A 26,612-nucleotide genomic window follows, 5' to 3' on the forward strand; every position below is an offset into this window, starting at 1 on the left:
CCCTTTCTCAGGTGTTCTGTTGTAAGATGGCTTCTGCACAAGAATAAGATTAACTTGAATAAATATACTTTATGATCAACACTCAAAAACAATTATTGTTTCTAAAGAAAGAAATTTTTCCTAGAATTATTGATACCCAAGAATCTGCAAATGTTTTGTGATGTGTAAAAATTCCAGTGTCAAAACCCGTGCAATTTGCTTTTAATATCCATTCTTTTTGTCTAGTTTTCAACTACTAACTACATCTGCTATTAATCACACTACTCTTTAGAAGAGGATCGAAGGCGTATTTGAAGATGACCAAATTTTGCTGCTCCAGGCGAAGAGCCTTCAAACATGTATGGCAAGAATCCAGTGGCAGCTTTGTATCTTCGTTGAATCTGCAGATAGAAAGATTAACGTTAATGCCAAAAAAAGAAAGATTTTGAACTATAAAAGAGCAAAGAGGGATTGTATAACAATAATAAAGCTGTAGAAAGGTACCTCAATAAGTTGTTCATTGCTTCTTAAACAGTTCCTCCCAATAACACAAACTGTTCCACCAGAACCTCCACCAGTAATCTTTGCCCCAAACAAAGTCCCGCCTTCAGAGTGCTGCATTTCTTGTACCAAGCTAACCAACCTATCTGTACCATTTGACCCAAGCCCACAAGCGCTGTAACTGAAATGACACTGCAATATGAGAAACACTTGGTCAGAAAACTTCTATACAGGTATTCAGATTGAGACAAAAAGAAGCAAGCATAGCATATACCTGATACATCAACTCTCCAAGAGCAGATAGTTGATCATTGGAAGGTGCAGCTGATAATAATGCTTTAAAAGCCTGATAGCAATTGATACACATGTCAATGAATACGAGCAATCTAATAACAACAGGAGATAAAAAGTGAAATCTGACGTAAAGGACCAGAAACCTTCTTATTCAGACAAAGATGATTTGAAAAGGAAATTCAAATTATGGACCTTGACTCGGAAATTCTCATAGATGGGATGCCTAGTTGGTGCTCTCACAGCATAATTGCGCTCCTTATCAATTGTTGTTACAGAATCATCATGATCGAGATACTTCTCCACAAATTCCTGGCCAGATAAAGATTCCGGAAGTCTAGTTGCATAAGACGCCTCATATCTGAAATTAGAAAATATGTTAACCATAGTAAGCAAAACAGGAGAATAAAAGACGGAAATAAAAACTACATATGCATAACAAACCTATGAGGTGAGAGGTTGCACAGGTAATCCAGAGACGCTTCCGTTTCAAGTAGATCCTTGCTATTCTCATCAGCTTCATCAGGGTTGAACCCATTTATTTGCTGGGCAGAGGAAATGTTTGACAAGGAAGAGCGTAACTCTACCGACGCAGTGGACTTTATTATCTTCCTCCCTATAAAGGCACCAACTCTCACAGATTTGTAGTCTGAACCACCAACACTGCAGCAAACTCTCATAAGTACTGGAAGGAAAGAATGTAGACATAAGGCCAAAATGTATATCCTAATTTGGTAGAAATCAGTTATTCATTAGGCGGAGAAACTGGACCGCCTCCAGATAATTGGAGGGAAAGCGTGATTTTTAGTTTTGCACCTCCTGATGGACACTGCAGTCAGCGTTTTTCAATCTTGAAAGATACATGGTAAACTTGAAAAACATTGGGACCTATTGTGAACTGATCCTACAACAACAATAATAACATATCCAGTGTAATCACACGAGTAGGGTCCGGGGAGGGTAGTGTGTATGCAGCCTTACCCCTACCTTGTGAAGGTAGAGAGGCTGTTTCCGATAGACCCTCGGCTCAAGGAAAGCAAAATCACAGCAGTTTTCAAAAAGAAATACGGTAGGGGAGAAGCAAAAAGAAAGCAGTAACAACAGCAAGATAATAAGATAACTGGAGCACATGAAAACATGTGAACTGAACCTACATTTGGATATATTTTTGTTCTTCCTCCAAAGTTGAGAAAAAGCAAAAGTATTCTTGATCAACTCAGTGGAAAACATTCTTGAATTCGTCTATTTTAGAACTTTCTCCATTAAATAAATTCCATGGAAACTTTTAAATATGGCATGAACTGACGGTAATGCTTCACTTTAGATTGAAAACAAATTTGATGGAGATAAAAGACGGTTAAAAGGAAATACCCAGTGGGAAGTTTTACCTGTGTCGTATTCCAGAATCAATTCCCCAAAATCGGATGGTGGGTGGTATGTCAACAAGTCCTAGCACCTCAGCGGGCTAAAAGAAGAAGTGAGTGCTAATTCTGACATCGCGGTTGGTCCCAGTAACAATGTAACGCCTAGCATAAAGAGTTGCTGCTTACCTGACACACCATCGCGAGAAGCTTGTCGGCCTCTCCACATGTAGAAGCCATCTGATCCATCACCCCACAGGGAGCTCCAACAATATGATTCTCCACCTATTGAAGAGAATAAAACTTGAGATGGAGGGTAAGTTTTGCCAGTTGAAAAATCAGAACGAAAAATTTGGAAGAACAAGATGAGATAAGTATAAACACAACGTGCCTTTTGGCAAAGTAGAGCTAGATGTCGGGGGTCAATGTTCAATCCTGCAAAATGGAAAGAAATTTGTGCAATTCAGTATTCATTTAACATTAAAAAAAGAACCAGAAATTATTCATTGATTCCAACTTAAATCAGCCAGATCTTTCAAAGTTGGGATCTTTTACACAAATTTGGGAATCAGAATAACGGACTGCAAGAATTTTGCTAACTGCCCGCGCATTGTTCAAATTTAGCATCAATCTAAACAACTTGGCAATATAGGCATGTGAAACAAAATGGATAAAAGTTGTAGGAGACAGAGATCATCAAATTCCCAAAGTGACTGCTGAAAAATCATAAAGGATGTGACAGACATTTAAGTGTATTTGAGATAATGGTGTAGTTTGTGGACACAAATTCAGAATCATTAAAAAGGAAATATTTGTTGTTGTGGTGGAGCAGGGTATTCTGCAGATAAATGTAGTACCATGAGCAGCAGCAACAGCAGTCATACTGGCAACTTCTACAGCAGCAGAAGATGATACACCTTTGCCCTCCGGAACACCAGAACTTACCTGTGTTAACAGGTAATTGATATTTCAAAAAACTTTAGTTAGATGAACCAGAAAAGACAGGAAAGAGGCTAGTAAAGCTGTATGAATAGACCTTATTAGTTTATGTCTGACATGAATGGAAGCGTTAAGATAAACCACAGAAGCCTACATGAAATGTTAAAACAGAAAAGGTAATTTTTACATCCATTTAACTTGTGACTGGAACAGAAAATGGCCCTATCCAGAAAGTTTGTTAATGCTGATGGAATGAAGTATCACATGTCTGTAAACTGATTACAGTAACTTTAATTTGGAAAATAATTTGGCTCCGTACAAAATAGTCACCCTATCTAGATGTAAGGAATTAGCTTCACATTTGGCCATTCTTATTTTATTTGCAAATCCTAGTGGCCTACATCATACAATGAATTTCTAAAAACAGCTCATTAGAAGACAGTAACCATTTCCTTTTTCATCACTGGAAACATGCTTCATAGAACAACTAGTGCACATTCTTAGTTTCATTCAAACAGATAACTGCAATCTGTAGAAGACTTAAAATAAAAATTTGCAGAAGCTGTGAACACCTGAAAGGCTTACCAGAATGCTAATACTATCCTCAAAACGGATGCCTAATTCAGTCATCAGTACCAGAATCGTCCCAGCAACATATGCTGCCCACCTACAAAGGATGCTTCATATTTAAGAGCTGGTACCATCTAATTAAAAGCGAAAGAATGAAAATACAAGAGTTCACTTGCTTCTGGGCCGGGTCTCGGGCAAAATAATTGTATGCTTTCTCATATGTAATTGGCTGCCCGTCCTCCACAAAATCAGAAAGGTCCATATCAAAAGTTGGTCCACGATTACCTAATTCTGAGCCAAATGATACCTGGATTTGGATTCATCAACAGTAAGTCACAAACTTTCATGAGCTAAATAGACAATTAGATGTTGTAGCAGGCAAATGGTGTTAAAAGTACCACGAAAGAGGTTAAAATGCTAGCGAGCTAAGAAAATTTGTTTGCTCGAGTTTTTGTCGCAGATAGTATTTTTTATAAGGTAATATATTATTAATAAAGGTACCAAGATGGTACAAATACAACGGGCCAGCTACTAACACAAACAGATCTCCTTCCTACTTATCACCTGACTCCTCTAGAAAATCCATATAGTGTTCCAAATTTTCCATAACACTTCTTGTGTACCGGAAATACAGGTTCAAAACAGTTTCACATTTGGGGGCATTACCCTTCTAACTCCATACATATTTAGAAAGAGCTCCTACCATTGACTTGCCACTTGCAATGAAACAAGAGATGATCAACAGTTTTCTAAATCTCCTCCATATATATAGCATCTGTTACTTAGAATAATTCCTCTCTTTTGCAGGTTTTCCTGAGTTAAACAAGCTTCCCTTGCTTCCCGGATATGTACGTTAATGAACAGAAACCTTTTGACTTCCCAAATGCGTATTTAAGTTATACCCATTCATATACCTCCTCATTTTCGCTCAGAGCATCAAAAAAGGACAAAAGGAAAGAAAAAAGAACAAAAGAGTGATAATTTCAAGTTATCGAAAGAAAAGAAACTAGATGCTTCCTTTTCAGTATCTAGACTTGAAGCAACACAAGCTTCTTGCACGAGTAATAGAGACACTGACAGTTGGCTTGAGGATATACATGAATTAATGTTACATGGATTAACATCCGAAATTTATATGTTATTGTACTAAAGAGAAAGATAATGCTGGGGCAAACAGGTAAGTAGCTCAACAGCAGCAATGTGGAAACCACACATAACTCTAATACGGAGATTTCGACAAACTTCATACAAATGTGATGTATAAGATTGACACAAATTTACACATTTTAGCATCATTGGTGAAGAAATGTTACGCAGATATCAGACTATCAATATGGGAAGTTCTCCTTTGGTGAGGGGGCCAAAATGTTAAAACCACAGCAGCAATACTACTTCTTTAACCTTAAAAATTGTAGTGCCTAAGAAGACATGAAACAGTGTCTGTTAAACTAAAATGACTTTGAAGAGAATGTATATATAAATCTTTCCCAACAAAGGGAAGACAGCTAACTGTCACCATACATGAATGCACTGGAAACCATGGATCATGTGAAAGTCACATTTGTATCACATTTAGTGTTTGACCATTGAAAGTCACATTTCAGAATAACGTCTGGTTGCAAGATTCTATGTTTTTCTGGCATGTCAGGTGACTCGGGTAAAAAAAACATGAGTTTAGTCTCAAGTTTGATGAACAAAACAATAGATAGAAGGCCAAATAACCCCTAATCCTAGTGACGTGCCTAGATAAATGTAAAATTCATATCTCTGTCATATGTTACCATCCTCTTTATTTTCCTTGATACAAACTTGTCTTACCTGTGTTGGATGTCCCGATGCGTGCCAAAAACTGAAAGTAGTCAATGTAATAGTCTATGCCAGAGCTACTTAGAACCTATCTTCAAATATGCCATATGTGAGAAACATATAGCATTACTCCAAAATATTTACACCAATTGCCAACTGATGAACATTTGTGAACACTGGCCTTACACTTATAGGGTGTCAAGAGATTGGCGGGCATAAAGCATAGAAATTACCAATTTAATATCATGCATAAATGAAAAATATCTCATCATGGCCGAAACATGAAAACTATTTTCCAACTTAAACCTGAGAAAAACAAATTGCTTCCTCCTGATGGCAGAGCTATGTTTTTGCAATTATTTAATAGACCATTGTCTAGCAGTCGCAGCCACAGCATTTAAAACAATCAATTAAGGAATTAGGATGGTTGTATTTTCCTAATAACACAATATATCTCATGCAGTGCAAATATCGAAAGAGTCGATGATTCATACAATTTGAAGAACACCAGTAGGCCCTTCCTCGGGCTGCCTAGCCTTAGCATGTTTCCACAATTTTTGCTTGCTCGGATGATTTCTCTGGATTGCGACATGGCATGCCTCCCGGGTGGGCATCTATGGAAGAAAATGTTGACAACATATCGTTAATAGACAGCATGATCTAACATGACAATGATGCCTAAAAAATACTTCCTATATTGAGACACATTTTATATGAGGAAAACACACTTTAACAGTGTCGAAAGGAGCCAGAATGTTCTAGCTCAGGAAAACATCAATTATTTGAATATTTGACCACATTGAACAAGAAAATACAATGCAGCTCACTAGTGAGGAAGTAGGTGAAGATATTAAAATATGAATGGGTAAAAGAGTTTGAGCTTTTATAGGAGGCAAGGCATGCATTCAACAAGTCACAACATAAGACCAGCACAAATACTCCCCAAGCATAAACATGGAAAATATAACTAGGAAAAAGGAACTTTACCTGTAGAACTAAACTACCAGAATAGTCAGCAATTCCTCCCATTACGTCCAATCTTCCCGGTGCTCTTGAAACAAAAATCTCTTCCTACATTACCAGATATTGTCATATTTCCCGTTCTCAAGACATGCAACAAGAGAATCTAGAGGCTAGCCTCTCAATTCGAAATAACATGGTGATGCAGACCTCCATTAACAAACAAAAAAACAATGCTATCTCCCGTTCAAGGTTCTAAGTTCTAACACATGTATAAGCTGGGCACATTTCCCAATAGACTAGCCTGAAATCTGGTAATTCTGTAAGTCTTCTCGAGTTTGATTGCACCTTTACACATAAGTACCGTTACAAGACAAATGATTACTGTGGTAAATGAATCAATATCACAAGTTGTGAAGACCTGCAATTCATACGGATGAACAGTTGGAAAAAATTTCCTTCAGCAGTTTTCTCCCCTTTCTCGTTGAGTTATTTCAAAATGTTAATCATGTGAAGATTTCCTTCTTATTAATCTTATATATTATAATCAGATTTATAAACCACATACTGCGGAGAAACCTGTGAATCCATGAAGGAAAAAAGATTCTACACTGAATGAGTGAAAGAGATATACCTCCCAGTTGAACATTGCAGCAGCAGCCAGATGTTCGCGTGTTTGGAACTTGTTATTATATTGAGGACTACATGAGGACTGTATTTCAGCCAAGCTCTTCAAGAAACCAAGTGTATCTGGGAGTCCTTGATGATCTCCATGAAGAATTGCAAAGTAATCATTTCTGCAAAGTAATTTAGGCGAATATTTGATAAGAAGCATGCCTAAAAGTAGCTGTAGGACATAATAGACTATATATAAAGACAAGAAGGTAGGAATTAAAGAATTTACTCTTTTGTAAGACCGCTATTATCAACAACTTCCTTATTTGGCAATTGAGTACGTGAACTAAGTTCATTTTGTGCAAGCGAATACCATGCAGGGATAGCTATATCTTTCCCTATAATCCTTTGAAGCTGATAGCCAAGGACTATAGCGTCTCCCAGCCTCCGCGCTCCACTAAGCTGAAATGAAAGTTACATATACACGTTATCAGTAAAGCAAATGATATTGTTATGCAGATTTCGTGGAGTATCCTGTTTATATCCAATAAGCAGACCTAACATCAGTTCACTATTATGCATTTTCCAATCTCAATAATCAATATTTTTTCATATGTACTCCAAGTTACTAAATATCATATGATAGAGTTGATTTTACTTAGTAAAATTAACGTAATTCTTTAAAGTTCAATAAATTATTAAGCAGCTGCGGAAGTTCATATATGCCAGAACAAGATACCCAACATCATCTTTTGATTTGGTAAAACCCCACGCGCAAACCCCCCCACCGGGAACCCAATAGTGGCTCTTTACCGCCTTTGCTCGTTTGGTGAGTCGAACCCAAACCTTATGGTCGGTTCGAACAAAAATTGATAGCGTGGTGGCGCCCAAAAGTTGAGCACATCTTAAGAAGATGAATTTCGATGAATCTTACCCCATGTGAAGCGTGATATTGTCCCAAAGCTGTATCTTGTAGTAGTCTAGCAGCCACCTAAGATCCATGAGGCAATAGATGAAGAAGAATCAAATAACAAGATAATATTATTTCTTTAGAACCACAAAGTTGAACAATTCCATTAGGAAAAAGGAAACTTTTCTGGATAAGAATATACACTGAACTCGAAGAAATATGCCTTCTTTTTATTTTTTTAATCTTTTTTTTGAAAAATATGTTATTTTACTCTTTCAATAGAATTCAGGTATAATCTATGCTTATGCAACTTCTAGGGACAATGCAAAAAGGCTAAAATCCAGCTATCTGCTCTATATGAGCTTCCGAGAGACGTGAAGTGGAGATTTCCAAGCATTTTCCTGGGGACTTAGAAATCTTAGAGATGAAAACTGTGCAACGAACTAAGGGACAATAGCTGGTGACCCTTTAACAGCTATTAGGGTTTAAGACATGACACAAAAGATGCAGAAGTTTTCTCAGAGAATATCTTTACAAAGGGCTGCAATGTGAAACTTTTGCCTAACATCTTTTAAGTAACTTGATGGTGCCCAATGTATCTCCTGAACTACAAAAACTATGTTCTGCTGATCAAGAAACTAGGTCCTACCTGACATGCGTATTCGAGCATAATCCGTCATTCAATATGTACAGTGCTTATTCCAATATGTCATTCATAATTTACAGTGCTTACATAAACTAATAGACATGCATATTCGAGCATAATCTGTATCTTTCAGGAAGTACATAATAATTCAACTAAGAATACAAACATGGATGTCAGGTGCAGTTGTAATATTTTTTGTATAGTTAGTTCCCTTACATTCATCAGAAAACATATTGGAAAAACAAATTGAAAAAACTAACAGAACAATGCGAGGTTATTTTCACAGTTGACACATCAGCTTTGATTTTTAGGTATCTCTTGTGAACTTGCCTTTGGCTTTTGAAGAGCGCTATCAAGCATATAGATAAATGTTTTTTTTATATCATAAACCTTTGCGAACTTGCATTTGGCTTCTAAATCAAGCATATAGATAAATGTTTTCTTTTTTTAATATGGTAAACCTCAGCTCCCCCAAACCCCTACCCAGGAGCTCGACAATGATTGTTTCCCGCTTCGCTCCATTGGTGACTCGAACCCCAGCTTACTTGGAGGTGAAGAATCCTCACCACTAGGCTATCTCTCTCTTGTTATTAAGTAAATGAAAAAAATGTAGCATTTATGAATCATCATCAACATTTGATTGAAGTATCCAAGTAATGTTTTCTGAGTTATTTGACAATGATTTTAAATATGGCGCCTACCTGTTTTAGTGGTTATAAAGCTACACCATGAAATGGACAGAAATAAATACTCCCCGGTTTAAGTTCATAGCAAGAACACTCAGATGCTTTTAGGGGACTGACATCCATCGTTGAAGAGTATGCTGGTACTGGTTTCTTCTAATAGATTTTGTTTTTATTATATCCAGCATTTATGGAAGCTCGCTTCATTGGTTTTTTATAACATGGTTACTCAAGTGTTTTTCTATCAATATTTACTAACTATAGTCTAAAAAGAGCTGTTTTCATCACATGCCCTGTGTTTCGAGAATAATCATTCAGAAAGCAAAGGTACCTCGCCGCCATTGGCTCCTCCATCATAGGATGGTTTCAGTGCAACAGCGCGTTGAATATAGGGAGCCCAGCGTCCAGTGAGCAAATCCCTCCTAATCATCTCTACACCAGCTTGGTAATGCTGTGTTGCATATTCACACATGAGCTTTATAATCGTATTTTGAGTAAATCAGAGGTATATCAATAACAAAGAAATAGCCAATGCCACAAACCTCAATCATATTCCTCAGAAACGGTTCCTCATTAAAATAATCTCTGCGTACAAAGACAAGTGGCACCTTGTATGCCAAGGCTTCACTTGTTGTGCCATATCCTATTTTACCTGAAAAAAGTTCGTGCTTGATTTTAAGTGTAGTCATACGCTGAGAATAATGTTTTCAATCTTATAGAGCTTTAAGATACCGTACCAAGCATGACGTCTGAAGCTGCAATAGCATCAGGAGTGTAAAAGTCTTTAGGGAGTTTTACAAAGTTGGAAGGCACCTCCTGATCTTCAGAAGCACCACAGACCTTTACCAGCAACAAAGGCCATATTTTTGCGTGAAGCGCTAGCAGATGTCAAATGCAACTAGAATGAGCAAAGTAGAAACTGAACAGAAGATTATAAAACTAACCAAGCATATCCATCCTTCAGGTAGATATTCCTTTTTCAGCTTCCATCCAGCAGGCTGCAAGTTAAAATGCATATAAAGTTGTTATTAAGTGCACAAGAAAAATCATGTGACATCTACTAAAAATACCTTTATATGTTACTGAACCTCCAGGTGCATTTTTCTCAATAGAAACACCTTATATTCCACTCACTTATTCCCATAATCAAATGCTAGATATATTAATTAGACTATACCACCACCGCTTGATCATGAAATGACAACAAGATCTAATGTGAAAACTATAATTCAAAGGTATCAAAACCAATCTTCCAAGTATTCACTGATAGAAAAATAAAGCTTGAGTTGTTACTAAAATAAATAAATAAATAAAGCTTGAGTTGCTAGGTTGAGAAACCTGAGAGTAGTCTCTGGCAAGAAAATATATCGCACGAAATTTAGCATTATATCTTTAAAATGTGGCATCTACCTGTCCACCAAAGTTATAAATAAGGACTTTTTGGCTGTCTAGAATTCCAAGCTCTTTCCGAACCTGTATCACAATAAAATATTAATCACATCAAAAATCAGAACATGTCAGGAGGATGACTTAGGATTGCCAGTCACCTGTTCTCGAGTTTTGTGTAACCTTCTCACAACAAGGGGAACATCAATTACATCACGGAAAGCGGGCACTGCAAGGAGTGTAATTTTTCGTAAACAATCAAAATAGCTCTATGAGAAATGGAAAATAACAATCCAAAATTACTATATTGAGAACAGCACATCTATTTAAAATGTTGAATATTGACTATAAAACCAAAGCAAAGCTGAAAATGAGATACGGAAACAGGGTAAAATCAAGATGAATATAGTTGAGACATGGAAATTACATACTTGGGCAATATCCTGGCAGACGAATTACAAACTCACAGTGAGAATAATCCTCTGCTATCTGGATTATCATCATTCATCAGATCGCATTGATGTTGGATTTTCCAATGGCAGTCCGATCAAAGATAGAAGTATGAAATGAGAATATGTGCCAATATGATATGACCCACAGCAAAGTACACAGACAGAAATAGAAGAATGATTGCTTTTGTTTGAGCAGGACATTAGAGCAGGGAGTACAAACAAAACACCTGCTTTGATTATTTTACAAGTGCTTAAATAAAAAGTTTGGGGCATCGCAGCAATCGGATGCAACTCGTTAATAAAATTCCATCGTTAGCAGGTCCAGTCCATAGAAGGTCTTGATAAAATTTAGTAAGTATTCCCTCCATCCCAGTTTATATGATTGTCTTTCCGTTTTGGGCTTGACACCATTCCAAAAATAATAGTATATTCAACCTTCACAATTCTTAAGTAAGATCTATTTCTCCCTTGCCAGATGCCTAAAACATGGCCTACCATGGATTGTAAAGACAATGTAAACATAAAAAACAATTTAAAATGAGCAAAGAAGTGTCTATGATGTCAGAGAGATCAGTGTTAGAATGAGAAATACAACAACAACAACAACAACAACAAACCCAGTGTACTCCCACAAGTGGGGTCTGGGGAGGGTAATGTGTACGCAGACCTTACCCCTACCTTCAAAAGGTAGAGAGGTTGTTTCCGGTAGACCCTCGGCTAAGGATAGAATGAGAAATAATACACTAAAATTTCTGAAAGTCCAAATAAAGAAATCTACAATTTTTGATTAAAACTTCACAAGATGTTAGTACTAAATGCAAGACACTTTAAATGGATACATATATAGTGGCTTCAATAACCCACCTGACTGTTTTGATGGAATTTTTGAAATTAACTTTCAGAGTATTTTGGGTGGAAAAGAAAGGGTAGAACCCATTCGTGGAATACATATATCTATTGAAGATTAGTAATCACCTGCCAAATTATGGAACGATTGTGATATCCAGCAGCCATGACATAATCAGCATAGATGAAATCCCAACTGCCAAAGTTTTGAACAATGGAGAGCGAAACAAATTAACATCTTCCCATCTGTCTATATGATGGTAATTTTGCATTTTCAAACAATATGATAACCTCATGTATCCTAGACGATAAAAGAAATTATAAAGGACGATGAAACAGTATTCCTTTTTTCACCTTTCAAAATAACAGATAACAGATGCAGAAAACCCTAGAATATGTGGTACTCTAATTTCCTAAAGTAATGACCAATGAGCTCATAAAAGGAGAAAGTAGATTCAGCTACCCATTTTATAGAGAGGTCCTAGTATTGATTACTTAACTACTGGAATTTTTCATAACCACACAATAAAGTCACCTGACATGTTAATCCAAAGATATAACTGGAGAGTTGAAAAGGCAAGAAAAATATGGGCCAATAATGAACTGGTCATGAAAAAAGAAGGTAATCACTTAAAGTTCGTTAAATCGGTGACACTAAAATAATCGTCAGTGGAAAAGATGATAATGTGATATCAGAATCTTAATGCAGTATGTATTTCAAGACACTACGAAAAGCACATTCAGTCATCAAAAGAGCAACATGCTCGTACTCTTGTTCTCTCTCTCAGAGTTAAACATGCTAAGTAGCAGATGGACTCATAGCAGGAACAAGAACTCTAAAATTTTGGCAGACATGAGTACGAACTGGACAATAGTTCTCAATTGATGAACAAGGTAAAAATTGCCAGAAATATTCATAAATGTCTACAGAGGAAACAAGTAACTGCTACTTAAAAAGCCTCAAAATCACCTCTTTTGGCCTCAAGGCTCAACCTGACATAGTTTAACTTCAATGAAGTCTATTTGATAAAAGTCTTTATAAAGGGGTTTATGACAAAAACTACCCTACCCTTGATGCACAATATTAAGCAAAGACATCCGCACAGTCCCAGAATCCATGTGATAGTTAAGTATATAACACAATGGACAAAACCTAAACTCAACATCATGAGTGAACATCAATTCTCTGTGTTACCTAAAGTTTGTGCAACAAACTGCACGAATTCCAGCATCGGCAGCTGCTCGGCATGCAACAGGAACTACATCTGAGATCTACCAGTGAAAAATAAGAAGTTTAGGCACTTCAGTAGAATTATATCCAGCAAGAACCTATAGCCTTATTAACTAGCCAACACACAAATGCAGTGCAACTCTTTTCTTTATTTATTTATGAAGCATAAGCCTTGTAAGGCCTTCGTACTCATGTTGTACGTAGTATCCAAAGAGCCACATGTTTGACAGCTAAAGGTGTCTATTTCATATTTAAAATTCGTTCAGATTTTAACTACTGGACACTCTTGTCCTCTGCATGTTCTTGGCACTCAAATATGCCCACATATTTTGCCTTTTTATAAGGTTACAATTGATAAGAAGAAGAGGCGTAAATAGGAGAAGCACGGGGAAAAGAACAAGGGAAAGGTGAAGCACAAATGATTCCATAAATACACCTATGTATTACTGTTACAGAATGAATGTAGACATACTTTTATGTAATGTACATAGCTAGCAGAATTATAGGGATTCACAGCAAATTCATAGGATCTCCTTTTTTATTCTTTCTATAGTTAGGGCTCTATGTACTTGTATATATACTTGCTACTTCTTAAAATAATACACAAGGAGATTGCTCCATTTTCTCTATAGTTTACATGGTATCAGAGCAAATACATTTAATTCGCCGACGTTGCTTCAGAAAGTTCGCCGAAAGTCATAGACCAGGTCTGGTACGAGGGGATTAGTTCGAGATTTTATTTGTGATGTTGGCTTGATATTTTCGATCAGAATTTTGTGGTTTCTTGTTCATCAGGCTTCGGTTGGGTAGATTTCAAAACATTTCAGGTTTTGTCAATTTTGTTTTCTTTGGTCAAAATCATCTTCTTTTTTTTGACTTTACATTTGCTGATTTGGTGTTTGATTACTATCTAAGGGCTCCATATTCTTGGTAAAATTCTCCTCTGTGAATCTTTGGCTTGTTGAGCTTTATTCAAGTGAAGATCATTCTGGTGATTGGGCTAGAGGAGATTCTGTTACTTGATATTTTGGATATTTGTTGGGGTATCTTTTTAGTGGAATTTTACTGGTTCCTCTTCCATTATTTTAATACTTTGAGTGTTCTAGTTGAGCAAATTCTTGGTGGAACTTTTCAATTATATCAATTGGAACTATGAGTGTTTACCGGACGGGTTGGACATGGGAAAAAACAGCCCGTCCGGTTAGTGGGGCGGGCTGGTTAGTGGGCTGGGATTCCGGGCTGGTAGTGGGCTAGGATATTTCGGGTTTTGGTGGGCCCGTTCGGGTTCGGGCTCATCAGGTCTGGACCGGGCCGGGTTATTTTTTATTTTTTTTTAGTGTATTATGTTTCCTTGTTCAATGTAATTGTTGCTTAAGTGTTTGCAAACTTTTAAGTAATAAATTAAGTATTTTAAGGTATAAAATTAAACTTTTAAACTTTAAAATTTAAAGTTTTAAATTTGAAATTTGAATTTTAAAATTTGAAAATTGAAATTAAGTGGCTACATAAAATTATTTAATAAGACAAAAATGTAAGGATCAAACTTCAAAGGCTTTCATTTCATATTTTCATTGCATAATAATACTTCAAATTAACTTGTCTTATAAACTAACACATTAAACTTAAATAAGTCTAACAATTCAAAATAACCCAAATTGTCTCAAATCAACTTAAATACGAATTCATGGAGGACGAACAAGACAACCCTTGATATGCCTCCTTAAACCAGCTGTGCCCTCCCACTTTCGATGAATATTAAAGACTCGACCACAGTTCTAGCACTCTACTTTGCGAACTTCATTATTTTCTTCTACCACCTCAAAGTGTTCCCAAATATGTGAACGCACTTTAGAAGCACGGGGCATGATTTAACTTGAACCTAACAAAAATGGTAAGCACACTTCACTTGATAATTGTAATTTTGTAGTGGCTACCGTAGATAATTGATAAAACTTGAAATATTAATTAATTGAGAACTTGAGAGCAATAAGCAATTCAATAATCAAAAGGGAATTGAGAGAGAATTAGAGTAGAAGAAGAAACCAAGTTGCGAAAAAAATGAAGAAGAGGAGGCTATTTATAGTTATTAAAAGGCTAAGAATGTAATTTATCAATTATTGGGGGGTGGAGGGGCTATTTTAGTAAGGGGATAGGCCGAAATGGCTAAAAGTGCAAAAAATGGCCGTTGCCCAACGGTCATTTTTTATTTTGACCGGTCAGAATTTCAAAAAAAAAATTACAACATAAACCGGGATGGACCGGGCTGGAAGGGTTAGCGGGCTAGCCGGGTTTCGGTGCACCGGTAGCCAAAAAAGGCCCGAACCTGTCCGGCACAACCCCCTACCCTAGCTAGCCCGCCCACCCCTTACCGAACCAGGCTGAACCGAGTCGAACCGGGTTGTTAGTGGCCCGACCCGATTAACACCCTTAGTAGGAACTCTTTTATGTTTAATTCTCACTTATTCTCTGGTTCATTGGGCAAACTTCTAATTCTATATTCCGTGGGGTAACTTTATTTGTGTAAAGTTTTGGTTGTGGTCAGTTTGTTGAAGTTCCCTTTTGTTTACTGATTTTGTGGACTTATGGCTACATCTCCGAGTCCAACAATCTTGGTTTTAGATGAATTTCTAAAATTCCTTCATCAAAACTCAATTAAGGAATCTTTTTCGGCTACTGATTTTGCTGGGTCAATAAAACATGTCTTATCACCTCTTCAAATAAATGGGTGATTGATTTAAGTGCCACAAATCACATAACAGGTAATCCAAATATTTTTTCTAGTTTTCGATCACACAAAACAACCTCTCCAGTTACTGTAACTGATGGATCAACTTGTAACAGTGTTGGTTATGGGACTGATAAACCAACTTCCTCTATTACCCCATCATATGTATTAAGTCTATTAAACTTGGCCTTTAATCTGATTTCTGTTAGTAAAATCACCAGAGACCTTCATTGTTATGTCGCCTTTTTTCCCGACCATTGTTTATTCTTAGGTCTTACAAAGAAGCAGGTTTTTGGTAAAGGATATTTATCAGGTGATCTCTATATCCTTGATGAATGGGAGCCCCAGTCTTTTGCATGTTCCAGTGTTGTGTCTCCTTTTGAAGCACATTGTCGATGGGACATCCCTCTCTACCTCTGTTAAAGAGGTTGTGCCCTCAGTTTCAGAATATTTCTTCATTGTAATGTGAGTCATGTCGATTGCAAAACACCATCACATCTCATTAGGTCCAAGGGTTAATAAGCGAGTTGAGTCAGCTTTTGAGTTAGTTCATTCTGATGTTTGGGGACCATGTCCTATTGTTTCCAAAATCGGGCATAGGTATTTTATCACTTTTGTAGATGATTTTTCTCGAATGACTTGGATTTACTTTATGAAAAGTCGTTCTGAAGTGTTTACTCACTTTTCTGCCTTCTGTGCTGAAGTCAAAATTCAATTCAATGCTTCCGTGCGTATTCTAAGAAGTGATAACAGCTAAAGTATACATGTCAGAGTTATTTCGGTCCTACATGAGACAACATGGTATACTACATCAGTATTCATGTGTTGACACACCCTCTCAAAATGGAGTTGCTGAGAGGAAGAATTGACATCTACTTGAGACTCTCGCGCACTTTTGTTCCAAATGAAGGTCCCTAAACAGTTTTGGGCTGATGCAGTCTCTACAGCTTGTTTTTTAATTAATCGCATGCCATATACTGTGCTTGGTGGTAATGTACCTTACAATGTTCTTTTTCCAAAAAGTCACTGTTCCGGTAGAACCTAAGGTGTTTGGATGTACATGTTATGTTCGAGATGTTCGACCATTTGTTACCAAGTTGGATCCCAAAGCATTGAAGTGTGTTTTCCTGGGCTATTCTCGCCTTCAGAAAGGGTTTCGATGTTATTCTACTGAACTTGGCAAAAATCTAGTGTCAACTAATGTGGTATTTTCAGATACTACACCATTATTCTATGCACCTCCCATTTCTAATGCCCAGGGGAGTAAGATGAGTGGCTAGTATATCAGGTTGCCTGTACTTTGACAAAAGAACCAAATGTTCATCCATCTCCTAGTTCTTCTATTGAGCAACAATCGACTATTATGCCTTCAGCACTTGTTCCAACTGTGTTAGCAAGACCGCCAACTGTTCAAGTTTACTCGCGGAGACTAGAGACAAATGATACAATGTCCTGCAACAGTTCCTTCGTCATCAGATCCACCTCCGCCTGATCCAGTAGAAGACCTTGACCTTCTTATTGCTCTTCGCAAAGATACACGTACTTGCAAATCCGCATATTCCATTGCTAATTTTGTTTCCTATGACCACTTATCCTTTACGTCTAGAACTATGATTGCTTCTCTAGACTCCATCTTATTACCTAAAACAGTGAAGGAAGCTTTGAATCATCCAGGACGGTCTAATGCAATGCTTGAGGAAATACATGCCTTGGAGGATAACCACACGTGGGATTTGGTGGATTTACCCAAGGAAAAGAAACCAGTGGGATGTAAGTGGGTCTTTACAGTTAAAGTTAATCCAGATGGTTCTGTGGCAAGACTTAAAGCTAGACTTGTGGCTAAAGAGTATGTTAAAACTTATGGGGTGGATTATTCTGATACCCTCTCCCCGGTTGCCAAACTCATTTCTTTCCGCTTATTTATTTCTCTAGCTGTTTCTGAGAATTGGCCTTTGCATCAGTTGGATATCAAAAATGTGCTCCTTAATGGGTGATCTTCAGGAGTAAGTGTATATGGAGCAACCACCCGATTTTATTGCTCACGGGGAGTATGGGAAAGTCTGTCATTTGAAGAAGTCCTTGTATGGCTTGAAGCAAAGTCCTCGAGCTTGATTTGGCAAATTTAGTGAGGTAGTTCAGGAGTTTGAGCTAAAAATGAGCAAGTGTGATCATTCAGTCTTCTATCGGCAATTATCGACAATCAACAACTGGAACTATTCTTCTTGTAGTATATGTTGATAACTTGTTATCACAAGAAGTGACTATGCGGGGATTTCTTCCCTTAAGTCTTTCTTGCACACCAGGTTTTATACAAAGGACTTGAGCATGTTAAAATACTTTTTGGGAGTAGAAGTAAATCGAAGCCAGAAGGGAATTCTTTTATCTCAGAGAAAGTATATTCTTGACTTGCTTGCAGAAACTGGAAAGTTGGCAGCTAAACCCTGCAATACTCCAATGGTTCCTGATGTGCATCTTATGAAAGATGATGGCGATCCTTTTGATGATCCAGAGAGATATAGGAGGTTAGTTGGAAAATTAAACTACCTCACTGTGACTCGTCCAGATATTGCTTTTGCGGTAAGTGTTGTTAGCATGTTCATGTCCGCACTAACGGTCAAACATTGGTCAGCTTTCGAACAGATTTTATGTTAGGAGCTCCTGGACTTGGCATATTATATAGTAATCACGACCATACTCGCATTGAGTATTTTGCAGATGCTGATTCGGCTGGATCCAAAATTGATAGAAGATCTACTACATGCTATTGTGTCTTTGTTGGAGGGAACCTAGTATCGTGGAGAAGTAAGAAGCAAAGTGTTGTATCTCTATCCAGTGCTCAATCTGAGTACATAGCTATATCTCAGTCTACGTGTGAGATTATATGGATATATCATCTTTTGACTGAAATTGGATTGGAGCATCCAATACCAGCAAAACTCTGGTGCGACAATCAAGCTGTCCTCCGTATTGCGTCAAATCCGGTGTATCACGAAAGAACTAAGCATATTGAGGTTGACTGCCATTTTATTTGTGAGAAGATTCGGGAGAACATAATATCCACAGGCAGGAGAGCATCCAACTGATTTATTCACAAAGGCGTTTGAATAAAATTCGAGTTGATTACCTTCGTCACAAGCTAGGCATGATCAATATTTATGCTCCAGCTTGAGGGGGAGTGTTACAGAATGAATGTAGACAGAATGAATGTAGACATAATAAATGTAGACATACTTTTATGTAATGTACATAGCTAGTAGAATTATAGGGATTCACAACAGATTTATAGGATCTCCTTTTTTATTCTTTCCATAGTTAGGGCTCTATGTACTTGTATACATACTTGTTACTTCTTGCAATAAGACACAAGGAGATTGCTCCATTTTCTCTATATCTTACAATTACAAATGAAAATATTTAAGATACAGATATCTATATTAGCATATACTGCATGTGTATATGCTCTTATAATTGTATTTACATTGTTACACAATTGACAGAAAATATATGAAGTAGTAATGTAACCCTTTAGCGTCTTGATAGTATTGCATCCCACATATTTGGGAACAGCCAACAAAATAGATTGTGTGTACAAGACACTATCTTGTCGGAGTGCACATGCTATGTAATGCAGCAAAATATACTGGACCCTTTAGCTATAGGCAGACAATTTCCTCTTTGGTTTACATTTGTTTAAGTCAAAGGAACTTCACTAATTATGTTGGTTTCACTTATCAAGATTACATTTCTGGGATATGTCCACTCAGATGAAACAACATTAATGTTTCTAAAACGTTTTACAGCTTTTGATAGACAAATATTGAAATTCACCAACTATATTTTGTAACACTAAAGATCCCACTTTATTAGATTTCCCCTCGAATCAGAATCTAGACTCTTCTCATTATGCAAGTTCAACCCCTAGTGGGTTATCTGCATTTTCCAGTCCTACTTACAGTTCAAACAATGATATCTCCTTTCAGATTAATGAAAAACACAGATACTTTTGATTAAGAGATAATGCCATCTTAAATTAGACAAAATTCTTTTCATATGGGAAATTTTACTTTTATCTAAAATTTATTTGTTTCTTAAGGTAGAAACACGTTCTCGGATTTTGATAATGATGTTTTCATGTTTCTGTTTAATCCAACTGGTCAGTGTAAGTACTTTATTAGATTTTTATCAATTCGCTTTTTGTCAGACATCTAAAAGCATTTTTCTCCCTTCAGCAAACTTCACCAGCATGAAATGCCATATGCTTTCACTCTTAAAGACACTGCAATACCAAGTAGTACTTCTGGATAAAGCAGAAATAGATCTTAGCTAGCTTGTACTAATAATACAGCGATGGTTGGGATTTTGAAACTAGCAGTACAAAAGAAGAGTAGATGTCGCAGTTACATATTACCACTAAGTCAGCTTTGATAGATTTCAACCATTCAACTTCCGTGGCCAAGATCGAATCCCTGGGCAGTACGGCTGTCTGGATATACTGGATAAAAATAAGCACAAGTGGCACTTTCAATCAAAATGACTGATATGAATAGAAATCGGATAGTTAGGTAATTGCTGCAATAGAACATTTTGCCCTCATCATGGACTATGTGGCCCACCTTTTCCAGTGAAGCAAGACGGTCAACTGTCAAAGCATCTGCTTGAACAGCTCCACAATCCAACAGAACCTGATACACTAACATCTCATCCTTAGTAAAATTAGGGGATTTGTACATAAGGTTTGATGGAAGGTCAAAATGCTAGTGCCTCAGACTTTCTAGTTAGACGGAAAATGTTAAAGCACATTCATGCCCTTGCCAGTGGAGACTGAAATCAATCACTTAAAAGAAGAAAAAATTCCAGCTTCCGCACCTTGACACCATTTGCTGAATAACTATACATCCATTTGCCCTTTTTTTCCTCTAGAAAACTTTAAAAGCTGAGATCATCACGCTTAGACAAATTCATCCTTAAACATAATGTAATTGGAAAGGAAAATTTTGTTCTGCTTCTCCACAGGATTAAAACATCAGTAGAAGTCCCTATTCACTGCAGCTCTAAGTTGATTATTTCAAATCAGGCAGCAAAGGATGAAATCATGCATTACTAGCATACCAATAAAGTTGATTTCATAGAGAACAAGCATTTGTGATCCCCCCCCCTTTCACAAGAACCAAAAACATACAGTCACCCCATGCAACGCTCAGTTATCTTAACCTAACTAACCTTACGGATAAAAATTCGAGGTGATTGTATCTCAGTATTATAAACATAGTCAGGAGCACCCGTAACCACGTGAACTTCATGTCCTTCTTGAATTAGATGACGGACAACCTCGCATTACAAAAAAATTGAAATTAGGGAATATTGGTAAGCAAAACGAGCTAGTACTTACAAATTAATGATCATCGCAGGCAAGCTTCCAAGTTCCACAAAATAAACCTAAATGTGATGGTCTCTTTTCCTTTTCTTTTTCTTTTCTGTAACATAAACATGATGGTACAACGAAACAAAGAAAATAGCAGAGGTGTCGACTCCTTATGTTATCTAGTCCCATCACGTTGTGCAGAACACTAAGTTCCTTAGTACATCAAAATGATTTCAATGATAGTCAACTAAATTCCATAAGTAGAAGAGGCAAAGATCCTACACAAGATGATATGGAAGGGTCAAGGCTAAATCCTTCTCGATAGTTATCCTGCTACACGAAGTTGTCAGAAGGAAAAGTTAAAAAGGAGGCCTACAAAATGGTCTATAGCACCAAATCAATAAGGAATGAAGGCACATTGCTTGGTGTATGGTGCAAGATGCCATCTTAACATTTAAGAAAGAGGAGGAATTGTGATATGGTGCTCCTTATTTAAGAAGTCCAAAGAGAACACAGATAATCTATTGCTGCACTGTAGGATAGCATCACAGTTGTGGACACTTATGTGCTCAATGTTTAGGTGTCACAAGGATTGACAGCAAGAGGGAGGTAGCTTGGAAAACATTGCTGATGTCCTTTCCGGATAATGAGGAATTAAAGAAATAGGCAACTGTTTCAAAACAGTAAGAGTAATGTAGGCAGTATATAAGATATTTATTTCACTCGTACTTTTTGTGTTAAGAGAGGATACCTTGTTGTATTGGTTGTTGAGAAAAGTTGACAGATGACTGTGGGTAAACCATATACTCATTTTGTACTTGTATTTGACACAGTCTTGGTGTTTGTTTATAAGTAAAAATCTTCGGACTTCACCAAAAATAAAAAGCAAAAGAATCCAAACCATTAAAAGATGTTTTTTGGGCCTAACTCAATCCTAAAAGATTGTTAATGAGCTGAAAATTACCTGAGACCTAATAAGGAGACACAACCCTTCCCTCAGACCAACGTGGGACATTTAACACCCCCGCAGGCTCATCCCAGCCACTGAAGCGTGGATAACATAACATGAGGCCCAACATTGAGAAACACAATAACATGGATGAGTCTGGCTTTGATGCTATGTTAAAAAATGGTCCTTGAGCCTAATTCAAGCAGAATAGCTAGCTCATGAGCAAAAAATTGCCCAAGACTATACAAGGAGACAAACAACCTATCTCTCAACCAATGTGGGACACTTGACACATACAAAAGAAATACTATCAAAAAGTGCCTAGCTTTGCCATATCCACAACAAGTAATAATTATTAGCCAATAAAAAAGTGACGATAACCGGCCTTAACCTTCCAACAGATGAGGTCACTGAACAATTACTCCATCTAGTTCAATTTATATAACACCATTACCTTATTATGCCGTTCCAAAAAGGACACATTTCTGTATTTGAAAGCAATTTAACTTTAAACTTCCCATTTTACTCTTAATGAGAAGCTTTTATAGCCACATATATGTTATGGTATATTTTAAATCACAAGTTCTAAAAGTCCTATATCCACACAAATGTTATGGCATGTCTAAGACCAGAAGTTTCAAAGTCTTTCTCTTTTTCTTAAACCCCGCGCCGAGTAAAATTACGTCCTATAAATTGGAACAGAAAGAGTAATTGCTTACAATATTAGACCTCTTGATTGAAATAATAATACATATCTATCAAGTACATGCAAATACAACAAACAAAGCTACGACACAAAAATAAATCTCATAATATAAGCCAAATATCTAATGTTATATATAAGAAAAATAAAATAAGGTACCTTTTTAGATCCTGCATGTTAGGTAGGCTAAGCAGTATTATCTTTTACATTATTGGAGAAGTATGCACTCTAATCTAGAGCACTTTTAGCTTCAAGAGCCAGATGAGTTTACTGAAGTCTCTGCGATTCACCTTAATAGTAAGAACAAAAGATTATGCTCTCCCAAGGCTTAATCTTTGGGTAATTCTGTGCAGCAAGACTTGGCAGACAGGAAAAATTAACCTAGTTTGGCCACTACGATGATTCAAAACCTTGGTTCCCAACATAGTTCATTTCTTTGGCCATTAGGCCATACCTAGAGAAGAACAATATAAAATAAATTGCAATAAATCGAATTTGACATCTAAGCTTATTTTCAGTGTATTCCGAGTCTCCGACACACCACTTGTTACCAGATATGCATTTTTAAAAAATGATTCTTGAGCTCCATGTATGTGTACCCCTCCTTTTGTCTTTCACATTTTTAACAAGTACTATACCAATAAATGTACACAATTTCTCAACCAATGTTATAGATATCTCTGTTTCAAAACAGTACTTAGTGTTGCTTATTCTGTTTAAAGTATAGTTTTAGTGGCTTATGTTTTTTTATTAGGCCAAATACTTGTACCAAGATTCCCTGACAATAAAGGAAGGAACTTTGTCTTCAATTAATTTTGAGAACATCATCCAACTTGACTTTGCAGTACCATCGTGTAAATTTAGTCCTAAAAATGATTTGATCACATTATGCAAGTAAACCCGACTTGCTTGGAATTGAGGCGTAGTAGTTGGTGTATGCAAATAATCGCCCTCAACACATTCAGTTTATTCACATTTCTCAAACTCTATCGCTCCAATTATCTTAACTGCTGCCAAAGATTGTTTTTTAAAAGCATGCTACCCATCTACAAAGTTCACAAATCACAACGCGATATATAAACTCATGCCAGCACATTGAACAAATTATAACAAATTAAGAGGAATAAAACTGGATCAGTAAATTAGAACACACTATCAATTGTTGCTAATTCCAACATTACTAAATGTAGTTAAAAAAACACCCAATTAGCAGATATTTCTTCCGTTCCAATTTATGTGATGCACTTTTTTTAGTCCGTCCCAAAGAATGATACATTTCCATGTTTAGAAACAATTATACTTTAAACTTCCGATGTTTCAATTTTTATTTTTTTTGGTAAACTACATACCCAGTCAAACACTGGACGGAGGGAGTATATAAACTTGCATTCACAGGAAAAAATGAACAAAGGTTTCAATGCAGTTCAAAAATATTACCAAATAATCATAACAAATTGAACAAAAGAAAAAGAATGTACCTCAACAACACGGGTGGCGTGGCCAAATCCATGACCAGTAACATAATAAGCAAAAACAAGTGACTTCTTCTCTGATCCCGCCATTCTTTTTCTCCAATAATTACCAAAAAAAAAAAAACTTTCTTATTATGTGTGAACCCCAAATGGATTTAATGTGGATCAAGTGAATGCAAACTGAAAAAATCTTGGAGAATAAAATCAGATCGAACGAGATTTTTGGGCCAAATGTTTATCTGATCTCAATAATTATATACAACTGAATGCTGATGTAAATGTATTTTGGATTATTAGATAATAGGTAACAAAATCTGGATAAATCCAAATATCTGTTAGTAGGTATTTAATGTGAATTAAAAAGAAAAGGAGAAATATTTATATGATGAACAGAAATAGTACATCGAAAATAGTGAGGGCGGGAGAGTGCGGGACTCTTCTGATTTTAGTTGTTGGAACTACTACAAACTACTGACTTTTCCATGTGTATTTTTTTTTTGGTCTTTCCAATTTTTGCCCTTAAATTCGTTTTTTTCTTTCCTTTTGAGTCCTTTAAATCAATGCTGGATTATATTTTTTTGGTCAACCTTTTTTTATCTTTTTTAATTTTAAGCTTTGTCCAGAAATATCCACCAGAGTATGTGAAGAATGCAATTAGGAGCATATGGCATGTTAAAGCTTGTGTACAAGCAACTAATTCTCGGGGTGTGCAGATTTTCTGACAAATTGAATATTCACAAACATGGATATCCCTGAATTTTAATACCTAAAACTAGGGATTACGATTAATTTTTTGACATACGTGACATAAAACAGAGAAGGCACAAATGAACAATAATAAAGTCTCTAGAATTTAAATTTATGATATTGTAATTAAAATATCGAAGAACAAAAAAAATAGTAATTATTAAAGCACATCAACAAAAGCTTGCAAATAAATAAATAAATAAATAAATAAATAAAAAAGAGCCCAACATGACCATGTCATGGATTTTGATTTTGGGGAAGGGACATAAAAAATAATAATAACAAGATGTTGATGATACATAAATAAGTATAGATTTATCAAGAGCATTTTATTTTTCTTCTAACAGGGTAAATCAAGATCCTGGTATTCAATTTTTATCTTTATGTGTTTCTATTGCATTTATTTGCAACAACAATAATATATTCAATAAAATCTATTGCATTTACTTATTGTGGGGTTATTATCTTCATGGTAAGTAATGGAGTTACGCACAATTAGTATTTTGGACTCTAAAATTTTTAGTTGAAATGAAAGCAATTGTTACACTCCACGTTCCCCCCCCCCCCCATAAAGTTGAAAAATTGATAAGTTTGGCTTCAAGGGCAGCCAATCGGCCGGTGACACATTATGGGAAATAAAGAGGTGATTATATTTTATCAGATTGCGCCAGCAGCCCCACCGGGTGCAGTGGCCGGTGTGGGGCGACCCGTTTGGCACTTGAGGCGGTGAAATTTCTAGAACCTGATATAAGAAGTAGGGTAACTTCTCTCTCTTTCATTCTATGAGAATCTTACTAGCTTTAAGCTTTTCCAAAACGCTCCTAAACTTTCTAAGAACTCTCAAGCAATTCAAGGCTAAATCAAAGGTGAATCTAGTGAAAATTTAACGTACAGAATCTCGTGATCATCACTGTATCCTTTGACTTCTTGTTATACTGATTTTGGAGATTCCTTGGAGGTGAAGACAATCACCATATGAGTGTAAGAACTCAGGAAAAGTAGTTAGCACTTCAAAAAGATATATAGGGAAGCCTTCTTTCTTAGCATGACTTGATGTAAGCTTTTTCTTTATAATTAATCCTTATGTTGTAAGCGAGAACTGTTCTAAGCCTTTCTTGATAATGTTGTTCGTGTTCTTGTACATTCTATGTCGGTGGCAGTTTCTTTCAAGTTGGAAATGTCCCCGGTGGTATCTTGAGATTGGGAAATGTAATTCAGTTTGAGTCTAATTTTGATATCTCTTGTAATGTATGTGTGTGTGTGTGTGTGTGTGTGTGTGTGTGTGTGTGTGTATATATATATATATATATATATATATATATATATATATATATATATATATATATATAAAAACTTCACCAAGCCCTCTATGAGGCCGGTACGGAATGAAATATTATGTGATATTACCGATCCTCTTGAGGCCGATTACACTGAGTTCTGTTGAGACTGGGTACAATCGAGATCCGGGTATGACCGAA

General features: G+C 36.4%; 1 protein-coding gene across 2 annotated transcripts; it reads right to left on the reverse strand.

Annotated features, from left to right (window-relative positions):
* Nucleotides 1-54: 54 nt before the first annotated feature.
* On the reverse strand, nt 55-24,836 carry LOC107832220 (L-arabinokinase). 2 transcript variants are annotated; one of them, XM_016660037.2, is made up of 30 exons: nt 24,790-24,836; nt 24,394-24,478; nt 21,122-21,229; nt 20,515-20,583; nt 20,310-20,393; nt 13,141-13,217; nt 12,075-12,141; nt 11,079-11,136; nt 10,809-10,876; nt 10,672-10,734; nt 10,206-10,259; nt 9,999-10,101; nt 9,804-9,913; nt 9,593-9,712; nt 7,957-8,013; nt 7,312-7,484; nt 7,042-7,204; nt 6,435-6,518; nt 5,942-6,061; nt 3,818-3,948; nt 3,657-3,738; nt 2,990-3,077; nt 2,524-2,567; nt 2,322-2,417; nt 2,160-2,236; nt 1,216-1,434; nt 967-1,132; nt 755-826; nt 484-672; nt 55-380 (listed from the first exon to the last, which is right to left on the reverse strand). In XM_016660037.2, exons 2-30 carry the CDS (start codon nt 24,475-24,477, stop codon nt 261-263), a joined length of 2,946 nt encoding a protein of 981 aa, XP_016515523.2. In that variant the 5' UTR covers nt 24,478; nt 24,790-24,836; the 3' UTR covers nt 55-260. The 2 variants fall into 2 exon arrangements, with proteins under 2 accessions (XP_016515523.2, XP_075077687.1); XM_075221586.1 differs by lacking the exons at nt 24,394-24,478; nt 24,790-24,836 and having other exon boundaries at nt 20,515-20,591.
* Between the last annotated feature and the right edge of the window lie 1,776 nt (nt 24,837-26,612).

Source organism: Nicotiana tabacum, chromosome 9 (assembly GCF_000715075.1).
Source record: "Nicotiana tabacum cultivar K326 chromosome 9, ASM71507v2, whole genome shotgun sequence".
Lineage (NCBI taxonomy): Eukaryota > Viridiplantae > Streptophyta > Magnoliopsida > Solanales > Solanaceae > Nicotiana > Nicotiana tabacum.

What these genes read in the sequence shown, in the direction of transcription:
- LOC107832220 (XM_016660037.2), bottom strand. Translation starts at nt 24,477, where the DNA reads ATGGCGGGATCAGAGAAGAAGTCACTTGTTTTTGCTTATTATGTTACT. An exon ending in GAGGAGCCAATGGCGGCGAG is followed by an intron (nt 8,014 to 9,592) that starts GTACCTTTGCTT and finishes CATGGATCTTAG; the next exon opens with GTGGCTGCTAGACTACTACA. An exon ending in TAGCTCTACTTTGCCAAAAG is followed by an intron (nt 2,418 to 2,523) that starts GCACGTTGTGTT and finishes TCTCTTCAATAG; the next exon opens with GTGGAGAATCATATTGTTGG.